At 32.6% G+C, this 19669-nt stretch overlaps 1 protein-coding gene and 1 long non-coding RNA gene across 4 annotated transcripts; one reads left to right on the top strand and one right to left on the bottom strand.

The window, feature by feature from the left end:
- The first annotated feature begins 1763 nt into the window (after window positions 1–1763).
- Window positions 1764–4307, top strand: LOC120076545 (uncharacterized). Of its 2 annotated transcripts, none has more exons than XR_016529429.1 (7): window positions 1764–2189; window positions 2283–2443; window positions 2538–2640; window positions 2889–3005; window positions 3115–3288; window positions 3385–3630; window positions 3703–4191. XR_016529429.1 is itself a non-coding variant. In XM_039030405.2 (7 exons), exons 1-7 carry the CDS (start codon window positions 1764–1766, stop codon window positions 3831–3833), a joined length of 1236 nt encoding a protein of 411 aa, XP_038886333.1. In that variant the 3' UTR covers window positions 3834–4307. The 2 variants fall into 2 exon arrangements, 1 of the variants encoding a protein (XP_038886333.1); XM_039030405.2 differs by having other exon boundaries at window positions 3507–3630; window positions 3703–4307.
- A 3534-nt stretch (window positions 4308–7841) lies between these two features.
- On the bottom strand, window positions 7842–19553 carry LOC120076671 (uncharacterized). Of its 2 annotated transcripts, XR_005481600.2 has the most exons (6): window positions 18609–19552; window positions 9571–9636; window positions 8854–9461; window positions 8685–8772; window positions 8209–8608; window positions 7842–8132 (listed from the first exon to the last, which is right to left on the bottom strand). It is a non-coding gene; the product is annotated as an uncharacterized LOC120076671 (long non-coding RNA). The 2 variants fall into 2 exon arrangements; XR_005481598.2 differs by having other exon boundaries at window positions 8854–9636; window positions 18609–19553.
- Window positions 19554–19669: the final 116 nt, after the last annotated feature.

The raw sequence follows: 19669 nt of genomic DNA, 5'->3' as shown, positions 1-19669 counted from the left end.
TAATAAGTTATCTTTATATAATGTTTTTACTATTATTTTAACGATTTGGAAAAAAGAAATATCACTTCATAAAAAAATAGCCATAACTTTTTTAACTCACAGAGAGTCAGGTTTAGTTTCTTTAACAAACAACTATTTTTTCTATGGTTTTACAACGGATTAGACTCCTTTTTTATAGTCGATGGGATGAGAATTCGCACTACCAAAATTTTGAAGCACATATTCCATCAAATTCATGGTTCTAACAATTTTTGGAATATATCAAAAGTAAATTTTTTTCCAACTATATTTCGTTTGACAATGCGAGATTGATTCTGCCAATTCGAATCTTATTAGAATTGTTAAAGATAAAGATATTTTGTGATTGATGTCAATTTTATAAGAGTCCCCTCAAATTGATCTATATATAGTGGTTGACCATGTCTCATATGTTGCTCCGAATACTGGAAATACCCTATATTTAAATAATGAATTAACATTGATCATTCTTCCCTACCTACTAAGGGCAACACTAAAATCGTTGATTTCCAAGATTTCGATTCTTTTCAATCTTGTATTCCCACTAAAGTAGGTTTACTTTTTAGGAGCAAGTCTTTATTGAATTTTGTTATTTTTACAATTTAATTTTTTTTTACTATTTTATCGAAATGAAAACTTAAATTTTGTTATTTATCTAATTAGTCCAAAATACAAAAGAGAAATCCAGACAAAGCAAAAGAAAAATTATATGAAACAAGGTTAAATTTTAAAATAAGTAATTTAGCTCCAATTTCAACAAAATCAATAAGAATTCCATAAAATTTTAGTAAAGAAAGAAAAAAATGGTTTATATAAAAACATTCGTCTGTTATGATTTAAAATCCATAAAAAACCCTAAGAAACGAAACAAACCATGCATCAACTTTTAAATTTTTCATTTTTTAATCTCCAAATTTTTATATAAATACTTTACAATTTATTTCAAACTTAACAATTGGCTACTGCATGTTTAAAGAGGAAAACTTAATAAGAACTTAAGAGCAAATTAAATTAAATGAACTAATTACTCGACTTCTGAGAACAGAGATTTTTTAAAAACTGGATCGAGAATAATCATTTATTATTTCAACACAAGAACAATGAGAATAGGATAACTCTCAATTGGGGAAACGAAAAGTTTTTTTTTATTTATTTAAACAAAAAGTTAAAACACAAGGGATGATTCTCAAATAAAATAAAAATTATAATCAAGGAAAATTCCTTGTAGATAAGAGAGAACCTGTCACTCAAGAGAATTTTTTTTTTTTTTTTTTTTGTTAGATGGTAAAAAGTAATAATTTAGAGATTCGTATAAAGATAAGTGAAACTCGTAAATATTTTTTTATTTTTATATCATCGTTAAACTGTTTCACAATACACTGACAAGAAAATATATAAATACATATATGTAGAGAGAGAACCCTCACACCGAAAGTCAAACGTTTTACAACTTTTGTTAAAGGAGAATTTTCAAGAGAACAAATTCTAGCATAAGCAAAAATAAACAGAATGCACACTCGCTTGGCCTATGGGTTAATAAGGGTAATAAGGGTCATATCAAATAATAAAAGGCTTAGCACAAAGTTGGCTACCCATGTAAATAGTTATAATAAAATATATAAAGCCCAAAGCATAAAGTTAAGCCTTTATTATTTTATAAATTATAACTTAATTCCACTGATGCCTATAAAAGAAAAGGGAGCAAAGATGTAAGAAGAGCAGAAAAACAACAAAAGCAACAAGCTATGGAAAGCAAAGAGCAGGAGAATTTTGTAGTCAGTCCATGCAAATGTGCATGCGAGATAGAAAAACAACAAAAACAACAGGATATGGAGAACAAAGAGGTGGAGAATTCAGAAGTTGGTCCATGTGGGATAGGAAAACAACAAAATCAACAAGATATGGAAAACAAAGAGCTGGAAATGTTTGAAGTTGGTCCATGCGAATCTCCATACCAGATGGGGTTCTTGATTGGGAAGAGGTTCTCTGATACCATAAGGAGCAGATTGGAGAAAGACATGGTTCTTCGCGAACAGCTGGTTCCTTTCGCTCAAACTCCAGAGTCAAAGCCTCTTATAGAATCCCTCTGCAAAAATAATAAGGCCAAGTACCCAACACATTGGGATGAACTCATGGGAATTGTAGATGGAAGTGAAGCGCCTGCCCTTGAGGTAATAATAATAACATAATGCAAAGTGTAGAGAGAAAGAGAGTGGAAAATGAGATATTTTGTTTTTTGCTAACCTTGGAAAATCAATGTGCAGATTATTCTACTCAACTTCAGGAGGGAGATTCTTCCATTTATTCAGGACGAGGCTTCCATTGTTGATTGTACAGATGATTGTTCTGATCTTCTTATTGTTAGTGACTCATTGGCCCTTGCAGCACATAATGAAGATGCCAGCTTTGGTCTGTCTGGCTACACGTAAGTTCACAAAAACTAAACTTCATCCCAGTTTTACTAAAGAGCTGAACATACTGCTAAACTGAGTTCATTTTTCTTTTCTTCACTTTCGAAGCTATTTGATCAAAGGAAAACTGCAAAATGGGATATGTTACATTGCTTACACACACGCAGGGGAGATACCAAGCCGTGCTTTCAGTTTTAATAGCAATGGCCTGGTAAAGTTTTCATGCCTGATACCATCATCATGCACACATTCTTTTTTTTTTATTTTTTTAAAGCATCATTCATTCATTCTGAAGGAACAATTTAAAGAGCATGGACAGATCATACAAAGGAAATATTTGATTTGATTCAAGCTCTACATAGATGTTGAAATATTGAAAACTAACACATCATGTCTTTTCCAGTGTTGTCCAACTATTTTGACATTGAATAATAAAACATATTTTTTTCACACTCTTAGGCATTTACCATGAATACAGTCCGTCCAGTGAATGATGAGATTGATCCTGGGGCAATCGGACGAAACTTTATCTCCCGGGACCTTCTTGAATCTACAAGCTTTGAAGATGCAATAGCTGTAATACCCTTTATTAAGAATGTCGTCTATTAGTTATAGATAATGTTCCAGCTTAATTACCTTAGCAAGTCCAAAACATAACAAACAGGGTTGGATTGTCTTTTTTCAGAGAATTCGCTCAGCAGAAATATCCCTAGGTCACAATTATAATGTGATTGACATTCAGACGAGAAGAATTGCGAGTGTAGAAACAGCATCAAAGTATAGATTGTCTGTCCATGAGGTTGGGGCTACACCATTTTTCCATGCAAATATGTATTCCCATCTTCAGACAGTTAAGCAGGTAATAATATCAGGAAAATCCACAAATAAAGCAATGACACCATGCAATTTATAAGGTCGGCCTTCTAATTGAAAATAAGTTACTTTCACTTTCCAGCAAAAAATTTATCCTCAGAACCTTCTCCATGACATTGGAATTTCAACTAGTAGCTATGAAATCTGCCAAGTTATCATATAAGATAAGGTTTTGAAGTCAAAATAAATTATTTTGGGACACAGATAATAGATGAAAACTCTACAAGCAGAAAAAAACGAGCTGATGTCATGTCAAAAGAATCGAAAGATGATTTCCTGTCGGTTATTGGAGATACAGACAACAAGGAATATCCTATCTACATGAAAGGTAAATATAAAGATGATTTATATTGCCTAGTATTATCAAAACTGAATTCGAAAATTTTCTTAATGTCTTCAGGTCCTAAGCTTTACACGATGTGTAGTGTTCTAATTGACCTAGATGAAGAAATGCTATCAATTTTTCAAGGAAATCCGAAGAACAAAGAGATAACTCATGTTTTCTCCCTGTCAGAGTTGAAGAAACCATAAGCACACTGCTGCCACCATATGTTGCTAGTATCTAAGAAAGTTAATTCTGGGCTCTTATGCAGGTTCATAAAGGCCCAACATACTGATATCAACCAGTAAAGGAATTCAGATTATGATCCACGTTTTATTTAAGAATTTTGATTGTTTTCAATTTTTACCCATCTAAACATATTAAAGTAAGGGTACTTTAGTGTTTTTGTTTAGGGATAAATGGTATCAAATTAGGGTTTCATTTCTAATCCTAGCCACCACTATTAAGGTTAATTGAGAAATAAAATGGGCTATTTAAAGCCTAAATTACATTTCGTGTAAGGGACGTTGAATTTGAACAAAATTGGAGTGTTTACCACACTTAGGAGCCATGAGCTTTGTCACCTTGCAATTCTTGGTCTACGGCTGTATGGTTGAACATTCAAATAAGTCTTGTCAACTTCTTGTGGAACGTTCAAGTGAGTAAAGAACTAATTCTCCTTACCTCATGATCTTTGATCGTCAATGTTAATCCTTCGCCTAATCCTTCCCTTGAGATTGATATCAAATAAATTTGTGAGTTTTAGTATTTGTTTCTAAGAGCATTGATCTTTAAGGCAATATGCCTCTATTACATCATCCTTCCTTATAATCCACGAACACAGTTAAACCACCAGTGGAACACATACGAAAATATAAAATCAACCATTTACGAACCTCGTTAGCCATTGACCTGAGGGAGCTTTGTACGAATACAAGCACGCCCAGGCCGCATTTAGGCAATAACATTTGACCGTATTTCATTCATAATTTCTCGCAGGCAAAACATCAAACACGAACATGGCATCCACCAACACTACAGCAGCACACTTTCTTCCGTATAAACAGAACACCAAAAGACACGAAATGCATGGATTAAAAAACTAGTACAGAACCAAAAGTTACGTTAATTACTTGGATTGCATGAGAGCGAGTTTGAGAAGTCCGAACGGAAGCTCTGTCCAACGAAGAACATTCATTGCCACTTCGATTTCGGGTACGTCCTTGTGTAGTTGAAGTATCCACCTACGGGACGCTGTTGCCATCGCGCTCGACCAAGTTTTCACTGCATCACGGGGTTCGCCAGGACGAGGAAGCCGGAAATTAACAAAACCAAGAAAAATTGTACATGGATCGTTTCCTCGAACTTGGATGGCCAAACAGAAAAAGAATAGGGAAGGGAAAAGAAGAGCAGTCTCCAGTAGAGTGGCGGCAACGGCGACGGCGACTGGCAATTGATGAAAGTAAGATGTGAAGGACGGAGAGATGTGGACAAATGGGATAATCAATCCTAAATTTCCATTCCATTACTTCTTTTCCAAGAAATTTCTATTTTCTTTTATTTTCTTCTTATTTTTGGTTTCTCATCCAAAATTTGAGTAACCTTTCTAGTCTGAGAAAATAAATCAAAATATTTATAAATATAATAAAATTTTATTGTATATCTTTAATAGATCGATAGTATCATGATAGACACAAATGCAATCTATGGTAGATAGATTGTGATATTTTATTATTATTTATAAATATTTTCAGTAGTTTTGTCATTTAAAATAATTTCTCTTATTTTTTTAAAAAAAGTTTTCTATTACCGTTCGCTAATATCATATAATGTGAAATTACCAAAATGCATAATTCCAAATTAGAATTCGCATGCGCACAATAAAGTCACGATTTCTAATATTAATGACGCAAACAAAAATTTTTAAATCTTTAATTTAAAAAAGTGAGACAGAGTCGAACGATTGCCTCACTCCTTTTCGGATTATGATCCTATCAATTTTCTCATTTTGGATTTTACATTTTAATCTTCTTTGATATATATAATGTTGTTTAATTAAAATGCACAACAAATGAGGCATAAACATGTGAACATTTGACTTTAAACAAAAAATAGTATATATCAAATATGATTGAGCTAGACTCGCTTCATATTTGTGTTTAACTGGTCCAACTTTAAAAAGTTTAAAAATTTTCTTAATTTAAAAAAATGTTTAATATATATGTTAAACTATTAATTTTATGTCCAATAGATCCTTTATTTTCTAATCAGTTCTAAAGACCTACCATATACCAAATTGAAAGATTTAAAATCTTATTACACATAAAATAAAATTTTATGTCTAATAATTTAGTTGATTTTAAAAAACTTTCAATATGTCAATGATTTATTAAACACATAATTGAACATTCAACCTAGATAAAATTTGTGAAGTTTAAAGCTTTCTTTTATTTTAAACATATAGTGGGTATTTGAGGCAATGAGTTAGTTATTATAGTCCTAGGTTATTATAGTTGGGTTATGATAGTTTGCGTTTAGGTATAGATTATTTGAGTTTGGGTTATAATGGTTGTATTTGATGTGTAAATTATTTTAGTTTGAGAAGGAAATAGTAAATACTGTAGCAAATAAAAAAAATGATTAATATAAAATAGTAAATAGTAAATACTGTAGCAAATTGGAGTTTTGAAATAATGTTGATTATAACTAATTGGAGGTTTTGAAATAGTTTTTACTGTAGTAAAAGTAGTTATTATATTTTGATGATAACCCATGTTGTCTCAAACGCCCCATAGGGTTCGGTTTCATATACAAATATAGTCTTTAATTCCCCTCTCAAAAGTTGTTCTTGCTTTCGTGGTCTAAGGGCACAAAAATTTGGTTGTATACCACCTAGTCCAACATTACATTCCAACCAAAGGCGTCTAGATCCATTTGTTTTTAAATATTTTTGGGCCATATTTACATTGGGGAAAAAGTAATAAATAAATGGTAATCTAAAAAGTAGGCCTCAATGAATTACATTTGTTGTTTACCCTATTTTTTATACTTGTGCTAACATATGGAGCCCACTGTCCAATCATTAACCAAAAAACATGAATTGATTGACAAGATGATCAAATGTATTATGCTTGATTTGGCCAGATCAAGATTTCGTTTGGGATTGTTATAACTTTTAAAATAATTGTCGGTAGTTGTACTTCTAAAAAAAGGATAGAAGTAAAAGATGTTTGGTCAATTTTAATTTTAAATTAGAAAAAGCTAGTTAAGGTGATAGGTAAATTAATAAAAAGTAATTTAGTTATATAATTATTTGAAAGTATATATGATTTGAATTGCAACCATTTTTGTTTAATTAAAAAAGTTTGTGGAATAATTTTTTTTAAAAAAGCAATTGTTATAAGAATTGAACCAATTAAAATTTGGAATAAATGTGAGAAAATAAATTGATGAAATGAAATTTTGAGATGAGTAAGGGAAGATACCAAATTTTTAGGAAAGTTAAAATCTAAAAGTTCCATCAAATAATTTTTGTAACAATTTTAAAGGTGATTGATTAATAAATAAGGGTGTGTTTGGAATACATTTTCAAGCATTTAATTTTTGAAAATAAGTCAATTTAGAAGAAATTGGAGTATTTAGCAATCACTCAAAATAGCTTTTATGTGTATTTTAATTAGTTTTAATCAAGAGGTTTAAATAAAAATATATTTTTTAAAATACTTGTTCTCTCAAATCAATCCAAATAAGCATTAAATTGTTTCACCAAGCAACCTAGATGGATAAGATTCTCTTAAAATAGCTTTTTATGGGATGAAGTTAAAAAATGTAGTGTTTTTTCAAACTATTGACAAAAATGGTATATGGTAAAGTATTTTTAAAAATAGGTAGGAGTGGGGGTATATGGGAAAGTATTTTTAAAAATAGGTAGGAGTGGGAGTATTGACAAAAGTAAGGTAGTGAAATCGTGTACGGGGTACACGATTACCATATGGCAAAATCGTGTACAGGGTATACGATTAACGTTTAATCCAGTCAGCACCACATCGGCCAACTTGGTTGATGGATCGCATGGAGACTCGTGGACCGGGCCCACGCGATCCACAATTTTTTTTCTTTTTTTTAAAAAAATAAATTGACTAATTTTTTTTTTTAATTAGAGATGTACAACAATATTAAGACTTTAGGACCAGGTCCACAAATTCCTTCATTATTAAACTTAATTATATATTTAATATACAATGAAAACATAATTATTCTGCACTCATATTAAAAAAAATGGCATGATATTAAAGAAGATTTACAATTAGTTCTTTAATTTGAAATTAGAAGTTTACATGAAATTTAAAGAAGACCACCTGGCCCTTACCCCTGATGTCAGCAACATTGAGTCGTCTTATTTGTTGAATAATGCTTTCTATGTTGACCAATGTTTGCTGACACATTGAACCCAACTCTGGTAAGTTGTGTTGCACTAAATATTGTTGTATATCTCCGATAAAATTATTCTGTACAATAAAAAAATAAATATTAAACAATATTCATATCATATATATGGAAAATGTCTGATTTTAAATCACTTACCATGCAGTAATAATAAGCACTGTGAGATGCGATAAATCGCCTCGTGATTGAATCGTACCAAGAAAAGTAGTCATATGATACAACTGACCCATTTGTTATTTCTCCCTGTGCACAATGATCATGTCGTTCATGCCAGTAGGATATATATTCCGCGTGGATTCGACACCAGTCTTGGTCGTGTTTACCTCTCAAATCAATCTGGTGTAATGCTGGGAGTGTATAGGACAACAAAGGTATTGTTTGTCGTAGACCGAACTGTCTCAACACATGATCTAGATGATGTCACTCTACTATATGGAAGCATATAAGAGGGCTAACGATCAACCAGATGTCTTCACTATCACGACAGTAATCAGATAATGATAGACCAAATCGGTTGTGTATATGGCGTTCAATTAATCTGACAAAAAAAAAAAAAAGAAGATAAGCATACATTCAAAATGTTTCAAATATTCATTTATATATACATTTATTACCTGATTGTGCATCAGTATGTCAAATATTTTTCGATACACGAGCAACATATTTGCTGACTGTTCAGAGGCAACTAATACACCACTTCATCTAAAATTATAAAAAAAAATACAATTAATTTATATTCTTATATAAAATGATAACGAAATAAATATATAAATGAACTAATACCTGGTACTAAGTGGATAATGATCTAGGTCTGTAACTGGACTTGTGGTGCTATACTTGGAAATCTATCATAAGCCTATACCTGTAGTATCAGTGACCCCGCTATTTCCAACGCTTGTGCATTGGTAGCCCGACAAAGTTCTCTATATAACTATGCAAGACATGCACCACCCCACGAGTACGTACCAGCATGTTCAAAATCAGACAGTAGCGGGAGGAACATGAGACACACTAGAGTATTTGACTTGTCAGCGAACAAAAATCCTCCAATAAGCTGCATAATGTAGGCTCGTGCATACCTACGTACGCTGATGTCGTTGTCATCGAGAGGTAATTCTGGAAACTGGGACGCCAACCAGAGGATACTCAATCTTGAGCCTTTCAAATCATCTGGTAGAACGCCTAAGAGCTCTTCACAAACATTCTTCCAATCATATTGTAGTGAACCTGTCAATGGCTGCTCGTCCACTCGTAACCCAAACTGTATGGCAACATCCTACAGTCTGATTGTACATTCCCCACAAGGCAGATGAAATGTGTGGGTTTCTGGTTTCCAACGCTCAACTAGAGTAGTAATGAGTTGTATCCGATTTGTGCAACCCCAAGAAAACCTACATGTTCAACGTAGGGAATAATGCGGTGATCAAATGGGATAGTATGTTGTGCAGATGCCTCCCTTCTCCGATAACTCAAAACTACGGTAGAAGAACTATCACATACCGATTGTGAACGATGCGTATTTTGTTGATATAGTTGTACAGGATTAGAAGGACCAGACTCTATTACCTAAGAGTTCAAATTACATTACATACTAAAATCCATCACATAAAAATACATAAAAAGTACATAAAAAGATACAATGACATGAAAAATAAATTCATTACATAAAAAGTACAATTACATAAAAAAATATAAGTACATAAAAGATACAATTATATGAAAAATACAATTACATAAAATATACAATTACATAAAAAATATAATTACATAAAAGATACAATTACATGAAAAATACAAGTACATAAAATATACAATTACATAAAAAATATAAGTACATAAAATATACAATTACATAAAAAAATATAAGTACATAAAAGATACACCTAATGACCCGAAGACGAAGCACCTAATATACGTTGTGGACAAGTACGTCTATTATGTCATTCTCTTATGTCATTCTCTCTTACAAATTGTACATCGAACTTTTTGGCTTGCCTCTTTCTAATCCATTTCATTATAAATGTGCGTACTTTTTGGTTGACCCTGTTCTCTTAGTAAGTCCGCATTCGGACGAACTTATGTAAATGATAATTTTGGCCAATAATCTGGGTGTTCTATTGGATGGAAGTGACCTTCATAACATCGCTTGAAATTGAACAATTTGTTGCATTCATCAATAAGTGGTATGTATGTCAAACGCATATAATTACAAACTGCAATTACATGAAAGCATGGGATCTTGAATGACTGTCACTTATTACAAGAACATGTTCCTTCTTTCAAGCTCAAAACTTGTGTGTTGTCCTTTATAGGGAGAAATCATACTTATGCTAGTTTGTACTTCAAAAGTGACTTTCCCTAACAATAGATGTCATCGTATGCGCATATGCTCGTTTTCCCCACTTCTTAAGTTTTCTCAAAACATATTCTGTATACATGTCCCCACGATCGAGTGCTTTCCTAATTTCTTGTCTTCGACATTCAAAATATAATATTGTGCGATAAAATGTTAGCCTAACCAAAGAAGTAATTAGTAACATTCTAGCATCTTTGAAAACACCATTCATGCATTCAGCTGCATTCCTCGTGTAACACCCCACGCATTTTTTTTAGTAATAATGTAATTTCAGTAACTTTATTATTTGGAATTTCAGATATTGTTATAAGTTTGAGGGCATTTTTTAAATTTCGGACTTCAAGTGTAAGTGCGAGAATTTAATTGTTGGCGTGGAATTATTCAATTTGAAATTCGAATTGAAAATTAATGGCAGGAATTAATTTTCTTTTGAAACGAAGGAATTTAATAGTATAAAACGGAAAGAAATTAAATATAATTATATTTACTTCCTTTTTTATTTTATTATTATTATTGTTGTTATTTTTTTTTATAAAAAGTCAAACCCCACCCTCTTTTCTTCCTCACATTCGTGAGCCCGTCCAACGCCGCCCAAAGCCGCCGCGTCAGTTTCTTCTTTATGACCTCCATCCACCACTGCTTAAGCGTCATTGGATCTATCGATTTGTGTAAGATTTTTGCCGTTTGGGTTGTTTTCGGTTGATTCTTGAATACTTATTTACTTTTGGCATCAATTGGTTGATACCCATTGTGTTTCAATTTTGGATTCAAGTTTGTGAAGGTATTGAGGTGTTGTTCAGTGAAGTTGGAGTTTGTTTTAGCGAGTTTTGGTAAGTTTTATGCTTTGATGACCCTCTTGTGGATTAATTTTGGTTGTTGAGAAATTATGGTAAAGTCATTTGGAAGTGATTTTTTATAAAGCTACATATGGATAATTTATTTGAGACATTAGTAGTGAAATGTATGTATTTGATTCAAGCTTTAATCATGTAAGCCTAATTTCAAATTATGATTAGGGGGTTGATTCAAGAATTTCATTCAAGATGAAGAAGGGTTTGGTTTGCTAATTATTTGGACTTAAAATTGGAGGTTTGGAAGGTGAATTCGAATTGGACCACACCTTAGGTAAGGTTAGGAAATATTTTATAATATTTGGGTGTTTGGAATTTAGCCTTAACTATCAATTTTAAAGCTTTATGTTTAGGCTTGATTAAGGATTCAAGAATTTCACAAAGATTCAATTGTTTGTTGGTTCGACCTAATATCAAAGTAAGTAATCTTACTATTGGAACTACCCACGGGTCAGGCATTAGATGTATGCTAGCATGTTAAATGAAGGTTATGGCAGAATGGCAGCATGAAAGATTGATAGTATAACATGATTAAAGTATGTTCTGTTACGAGATCCGAATTATTTATTTATGCACATAGGCACTTGAATGCTAGCATGAGATGGTATGTGATTCCATATGGTTGTATTTAATCTGTTGATGTTGAGTATTGTAAGACTGGTTACAAGGATAATTTTGACTGTTCTGAGATTTAATAGACCGTTTAGATAAGATATATGAACATGTGATAATATGACTGAACCATGTTAATGTATGAGCATGATTTAGAATTTTATGAAATATATTAAAAGGACGATTGAGCATGACCCTAAATTATGAGTTAAGCGGCACTACTACGGAAATGTCTTAAAGTAAGGTGAAAGTTGGAGCATTTTGTTGATGTGCTTATTGATATGATTTATTATGAAAGTGTGTAAGTTATATGATGTATTATAAATTTCAAATGTTTGATTGTTACATGAGTTAGTGCATGAAAGTGATGTACTAGAGTGGATCCATTAATACTAGATTAATTACGTATGTTGAGGTTAACTACCTAACCTTGATCAGGAGATTTTTTAGAAGATTCATGATTAGGTGAATGTTATATGTAATATGAAGTTAGATGCAATCTCTTTTCCTTTCCAGACTATGTGACTGCATGAAAATGATGCACGTCCAAAGGCGCTAGTACATGAAAGAGATGTACTAGGGCTGGTGTGTATGAAAATGATATATACCTAGAGGGTACTAGGGTGTACGAAAGAGGTACACACTCAGTGGGTTATGTGTATACGAAAGAGGTGTATATCTAACCATGTGTACGAAAGAGGTATGCATCCCTACATTTATAGAGAGGATCTGAGGTGTACGAAAGAGGTACATACTCAGTGGGTTATGTGTATACGAAAGAGGTGTATACATAACTAGATGTACAAAAGAGGTACATATTCAGTAGGTTAGGTATATACGAAAGAGGTGTATACTTAATCAGATGTATGAAAGAGGTACACATTCAGTGGGTTATGTGTATACGAAAGAGGTGTAAACATAACTAAATGTACGAAAGAGGTACATACTCAGTAGGTTAGGTGTTTACGAAAGAGGTGTATACTTAACCATGTGTATGAAAGAGGTACACATTAAGTGGGTTACGTGTATACAAAAGAGGTGTATACTTAACCATGTGTATGAAAGAGGTACACATTAAGTGGGTTATGTGTATACAAAAGAGGTGTATGCATAACCATGTGTATGTAAGAGATTATGTTTCCTTCGGGATTCACCAGAGTTTGTGGGTCCTACGAGACTTTTTAGAGATAGTGGGCATACTTAACTACAGTAGAATAGAACTCAGTTTTTCATGTATGTATGTGTCCCATAAGGATTAGAGCAATTTATATGTTTCACCAGAGGTGGGTATCTAGAGGACATAGTTGCCCAGCCTGACCCCAGTAGTGGGGTTACTTACTGAGTATTTTATACTCATTCTTTCTCATGTTGTTGTTTCAGGTAAGGGTAGAGATGCACCAACGATGGACAAGCGGAATTCGTGATCGAGCCACTGGGACTAGTTTTTACGCTTCCGCTCATGAGATTTAAAGTTCTTTCCATGTTTCTCTTAATATTTAGTTTTGATGTTTAAAACTTACTTTTAAGAATCGTTTTTCAAATTTATTTATTATCCTTTATGATTTATGGGTACCCTACTATTGATTTAGTATTTGAATTTAATGAAAGTCTTTTGAACTTACCTTATTTAATTAGCATTTATTTCGTCATAATCAAGTGTCGTTTTGAGTTCCATGCATTCATGTATTTAGTAACGGCCTAACTTAAGTCCTAGGGGGTCGGGTCATTACAGTTGGTATCAAAGCCCATGTTTTGGGTTCTATAGACTGACTTACTATGTAAGTCTAGATTGTCCCTATGGCCCATGAATGGATTCCTCGTCATCACCAGGTACATCTTATTAACTACAAGTTTTATGATAGTTATGCATTAAAATATTTGTTTAGCTTAAATGCACCAATTATGTCCTAATGCTAGGTCAGTGACTCGTTAGAAGTTATTATAAGAGGATTATCAGGTACGACACTACCAAAGGAGAAAAATAAAATAGAGTAAATTAAAAGCTCACTTAGCGCTAGTTAATCTCGTGGAAATTATGTTAGAAAAGAACAAATATATACCTCAGTTCAGCAATGTTAAAAGTTGATGAAACTATGTAGAGTTATGACAATTTAGGAATAAAGGTATTTAAATGTTTAAGCCGAAGAATAAAATTGTCGAGACAAGAATTTATCAAGGACTAGTGTTATGTTTTGTGTTGGATAGTGCAATCGGTGGTAGTATAAATTTCTTCACAGGCCACATACTCAAGTATAAGGTTAAAAGTTGTTTTATGGATAAGAAGGAGAAAAAGGAGAGACTATGGATTTATTAAAGGTTCTGAGATATTAAAACCAAACATTTTGAGAGAAATTTTGGAAAGGATTAATAAGATAATCACTTTGGTAATACTACGATTTGATGGATTAGGTAAAGTATGTGTAGTGATATGAAGGATTTTTTTGGAATATCTAGCTAAGTTGATGTCATTAAAGGAAGCCAAAATAGTTGGACATGAGTTTAGACTTAAAGGGGATAAAGCAAAGTGTTATTTGTTTGGGTTGAAGGATTATTTTAGAGTACCTAGATTAATTAAATCCATAGCCTTATTGTGATGAGAAGATCTAATTTATGCAAATTTGAAGAAACAAAAGTCTTTTGGAGTTTAAAAGTATGCAAATTGGCAAAGGAGAATTCTACGAGATGGAAGTTCTTAGTGAGAAAGATAAGACTTATAGAGGAGTTAAGTAAAACATAACTTAGTAAAGAGATTATGTTCCAATTGGACAGTGGAAAAAAAAAGTGTCTTGAATTTAGTGGTTTTATCAAAGATAAGTGTAAAAGAGAGACAAGTATCCAAGGAAGTTTACTTTTTGGAAAGATAAAGGAATTTAATGTGTTCAATACTCCTAGTTAAGTATGGTTTGGAGGTAGGATATGAAGTGTTATAAGGTATTTGTTTTGGTGTAAAAGAAAAATATCTAATGATCATGTGGGACTTTGGGACAATATGTATTAGATGGAAAGATAGCTTACATAGATGATTGGTATGGAACTTTGTTTTAACTGTTACCGAAACAGAAGGTTGAGAAGGGATAAGTTAAAATGGAGTTACTAGTACCAGTAGATGTTCGAGAACTATTGATATGGTATGTTGAGGCTTCATTAGTTAAGACGTAAAACATTGAGGGCATTAGTAAGATTTAAGGGATTTTGACTTTGTGTGCAAGTGTTGGAAACATGAACTAGCAAGACCATCAATTTGATTGAGAAAAGAAAATAATCCAACTCGAGGTAGATAATAATGGTATATGCACAAAATAAGTAAGTTGGATCTTCCAATATAACCATTGGTATAAAGGATAGACTTGGCAATAAAGTTGAGTTGATAGTAAGAAGTTACTAAAAGTGGGTTTGGAGCATTAAAGATAGTATGTATTCTCTTGCATGGGCAATGAGTTAACTAGCTTTAGGGAGTACGAGTAATCCAAGCTAGAACTTATGAATCAAGAAGGTTTTATCGTTAAAAAAAAAATGACTTCAAGGATCAATTACGATTATTACGAGGTTATGAAAATGTGTTATCAATTGGCTTATGCTTTAGCATCCAAGGACTTCAAAACACCCCCGGAGTTTTTTTTCAAGAATGAACTTTCGAGGACGAAAGTTCTTTGAGGAGGGAAGAATGTAACACTCCCAGAATTTTTTTTTTCAAGAATGAAATTTCGAGGATAAAAGTTCTTTGAGGAGGGAAGAATGTAACACCCCGCACATTTTTTTTTAGTAATAATGTAATTTCAATAACTTTATTATTTGGAATTTCAATAATTGTTAGTTGGAGAACATTTTTGGAATTTTGGACTTCAAGTGTAAGTGCGGGAATTTAATTGTTAGCATGAAATTATTCAATTTGAAATTCAAATTGAAAATTAATGGCAGGAATTAATTTTCTTTTGAAACAGAAAGAAATTTAATAGTATAAAACGGAAAGGAATTAAATATAATTATATTTACTTCCTTTTTTGTTTTATTATTATTATTATTATTGTTCTTTTTTTTATACAAAGTCAAACCCCACCCCCTTTTCTTCCTCACATTCGTGAGCCCATCCGACACCGCCCAAAGCCGTCGCGTTAGTTTCTTCTTTATGACCTCCGTCCACCGCTGCTCAAGCGTCGTTCACTTTTGCCGTCACTGGATCTATCGATTTGGGTAAGATTTCTGTCGTTTGGAATGTTTTCGGTTGATTCTTGAATACTTATTTACTTTTGGCATCAATTGGTTGATACCCAGTGTGTTTCAACTTTGGATCCAAGTTTGTGAAGGTATTGAGGTGTTGTTCAGTGAAGTTGGAGTTTGTTTTAGCGAGTTTTGGTAAGTTTTATGCTTTGATGACCCTCTTGTGGATTAATTTTAGTTGTTGAGAAATTATGGTAAAGTCATTTGGAAGTGATTTTTTATAAAGCTACATATGGATAATTTATTTGAGACATTAGTAGTGAAATGTATGTATTTGATTCAAGCTTTAATCATGTAAGCCTAATTTCAAATTATGATTAGGGGGTTGATTCAAGAATTTCATTCAAGATGAAGAAGGGTTTGGTTTGCTAATTATTTGGACTTAAAATTGGAGGTTTGGAAGGTGAATTCGAATTGGACCACACCTTAGGTAAGGTTATCTGGAAATATTTTGTAATATTTGGGTGTTTGAAATTTGGCCTTAACTATTAATTTTAAAGTTTGATTTATGTTTAGGCTTGATTAAGGATTCAAGAATTTCACAAAGATTCAATTGTTTGTTGGTTCGACCTAATATCAAAGTAAGTAATCTTACTATTGGAACTGCCTATGGATCATGCATTAGATGTATGCTAGAATGTTAAATGAAGGTTTTGGCAGAATGACAGCATGAAAGATTGATAGTATAACATGGTTAAAGTATGTTCTGTTACGATATCCGAATTATTTATTTATGCACATAGGCACTTGAATGCTAGCATGAGATGGTATGTGATTCCATATGGTTGTATTTAATCTGTTGATATTAAGTATTGTAAGACTGGTTACAAGGATAATTTTGACTATTCTAAGATTTAATAGACCGTTTAGATAAGATATATGAACATGTGATAATATGACTGAAGCATGTTAATGTATGTGCATGATTTAGAATTTTATGAAATATATTAAAAGGACGATTGGACATGACCCTAAATTATGAGTTAAGTGGCACTACTACGGAAATGTCTTAGAGTAAGGTAAAAGTTGGAGTATTTTGTTGATGTGCTTATTGATGTGATTTATTATGAAAGTGTGTAAGTTATATGCTGTATTATGAAATTTCAAATGTTTGATTGTTACATGAGTTAGTGCATAAAAGTGATGTACTAAAGTGGATCCATTAATACTAGATTAATTACGTATGTTGAGGTTAACTAGCCTAACCTTGATCAGGAGATTTTTTAGAAGATTCATGATTAGGTGAATGTTATATGTAATATGAAGTTAGATGCAATCTCTTTTCCTTTCCAGACTATGTGAATGCATGAAAATGATGCACGTCCACAGGCGCTAGTACATGAAAGAGATGTACTAGGGCTGGTGTGTATGAAAGTAATACATACCTAGAGGGTACTGGGGTGTACGAAAGAGGTACACACTCAGTGGATTATGTGTATACGAAAGAGGTGTATGCCTAACCATGTGTACGAAAGAGGTACGCATCCCTACATTTATAGAGATGATCTGGGGTGTATGAAAGAAGTACATACTCAGTGGGTTATGTGTATACGAAAGAGGTGCATACATAACTAGATGTATGAAAGAGGTACATACTCAGTAGGTTAGGTGTATACGAAAGAGGTGTATACTTAACCAGGTGTACGAAAGAGGTACACATTCAGTGAGTTATGTGTATACGAAAGAGGTGTATATATAGAGGTTTATATATAACTAGATGTATATGAAAGAGGTACATACTCAGTAGGTTGGGTGTATACGAAAGAGGTGTATACTTAACCATGTGTACGAAAGAGGTACACATTAAGTGGATTATGTGTATACAAAAGAGGTGTATGCATAACCATGTGTATGTAAGAGATTATGTTTCCTTCGGGATTCACCAGAGGTTGTGGGTCCTACGAGACTTACTAGAGATAGTGGGCATACTTAACTACAGTAGAATAGAACTCAGTTTTCCATGTAAGTATGTGTCCCATGAGGACTAGAGCAATTTATATGTTTCACCAGAGGTGGGTATCTAGAGGACATAGATGCCCAGCCTGACCATAGTAGTGGGATTACTTACTGAGTATTTTATACTCATTCTTTCTCATGTTGTTGTTTCAGATAAGGGTAGAGATGCACCGACGATGGACAAGCGGAATTCGTGATCGAGCCACTGGGATTAGTTTTTACGCTTCCGCTCATGAGATTTAAAGTTCTTTTCATGTTTCTCTTAATATTTAGTTTTAATGTTTAAAACTTACTTTTAAGAATCGTTTTTCAAATTTATTTATTATCCTTTATGATTTATGGGTACCCTAATATTGATTTTTTATTTGAATTTAATGAAAGTCTTTTGAACTTACCTTATTTAATTAGCATTTATTTCGTCATAACCGAGTGTTGTTTTGAGTTTCATGCATGCATGTATTTAGTAACGGCCTGACTTAAGTCCCAAGGGGTCGGGTCGTTACAGATGGTATCAAACCAAAAAACTCGACAAAAAATAATCGTACCTGGCACATAGACGGAAGGAAATACCAATCTGTTCGTGTTCCTGGATTGTATTGAACAAGAGCACTCAACCAATAAGGAAGCTCTGAATATGATTTCTCCCAATCACCAAACGCAGCAATCAACGCTTTTCTCTTGGCTTGCCACACCCGTCTATAATTAACATTATAGCCATATTATTTTTTAATTGGGACCACAGGTACCGCAAGATCATCTCTAACCAAATTTTGGATTTTGATACTTATAAAATTTGAATCAAGCTGTGAATGATCCTGTGTCAATTCTGAAAACAAACATGAGTATTCTCCTTGAAGTTTGGTGATTTCGAATATCCCATGAGTTTTATGACATGCCTGTAACGTCCAATCACAAGCATCCCTCCATGATTTACATCTGACATACCAAAGATCTTGATTTGATTCCACTATAATAATCTCATAGTGTTCTGTTACACAATATTTTTTTACAGCAAGCTGTAAATCTTCTTTAGTATTAAAGAAGATTCCTTTCTGTATTAAACTACAACTATCTATATCTGTACTCCTTACCTTCAGGGTAGACCCTAGTTCACATGTTGAATTTGTAATTTCCCAACCTATTTGGGTGAACATATCCGACAGTATCAACTCAAGATCATGTTCCCCACTACTATCGTTTCCAAATAATTCAACTTCAACATCAATATCAATGTCCATCATTTCCAGGTTCAAGAATAACTAAATCTTCAGACGCATCGACATATTTATTATTATTTTTTCAACTGTTATAGTTGGACAAAAAAAATACGTTAATATGTCAACCCAAAAAAATCTAATTTCTAAGTTCAACATTTACATTTAACCCAAATCTAAGATCCATAAACTATACATTTAAATCAATTAAAAAAAAATAGCCCAACAAATAGGTCAACATAATCATCCAGAAAAATAGTCCAACAAAATCAGTCAAACAAGATCTAATTTTTAAGTTCAACATATATCCAACAATAAATCATGGATCTATAAACTACACATTAAGTTAAGCCCAAATGCAAACAAAATGATATATATATATATATATATAT

Source organism: Benincasa hispida, chromosome 4 (genome assembly GCF_027475165.1).
Source record: "Benincasa hispida cultivar pf3 chromosome 4, pf3_genome.v1.1, whole genome shotgun sequence".
Classification (NCBI taxonomy): Eukaryota; Viridiplantae; Streptophyta; class Magnoliopsida; order Cucurbitales; family Cucurbitaceae; genus Benincasa; species Benincasa hispida.
Note: the sequence above shows the minus strand (reverse complement) of the source record. Positions and strands in the feature narration are given on the sequence as shown.

Bases quoted from the DNA above. Each gene is read 5' to 3' on its own strand.
- LOC120076545 (XM_039030405.2), top strand. From the start codon at position 1,764: ATGGAAAGCAAAGAGCAGGAGAATTTTGTAGTCAGTCCATGCAAATGT. The intron at 2,190-2,282 runs GTAATAATAATA...ATCAATGTGCAG, and splicing joins GTGAAGCGCCTGCCCTTGAG to ATTATTCTACTCAACTTCAG. The intron at 3,006-3,114 runs GTAATACCCTTT...GTCTTTTTTCAG, and splicing joins GCTTTGAAGATGCAATAGCT to AGAATTCGCTCAGCAGAAAT.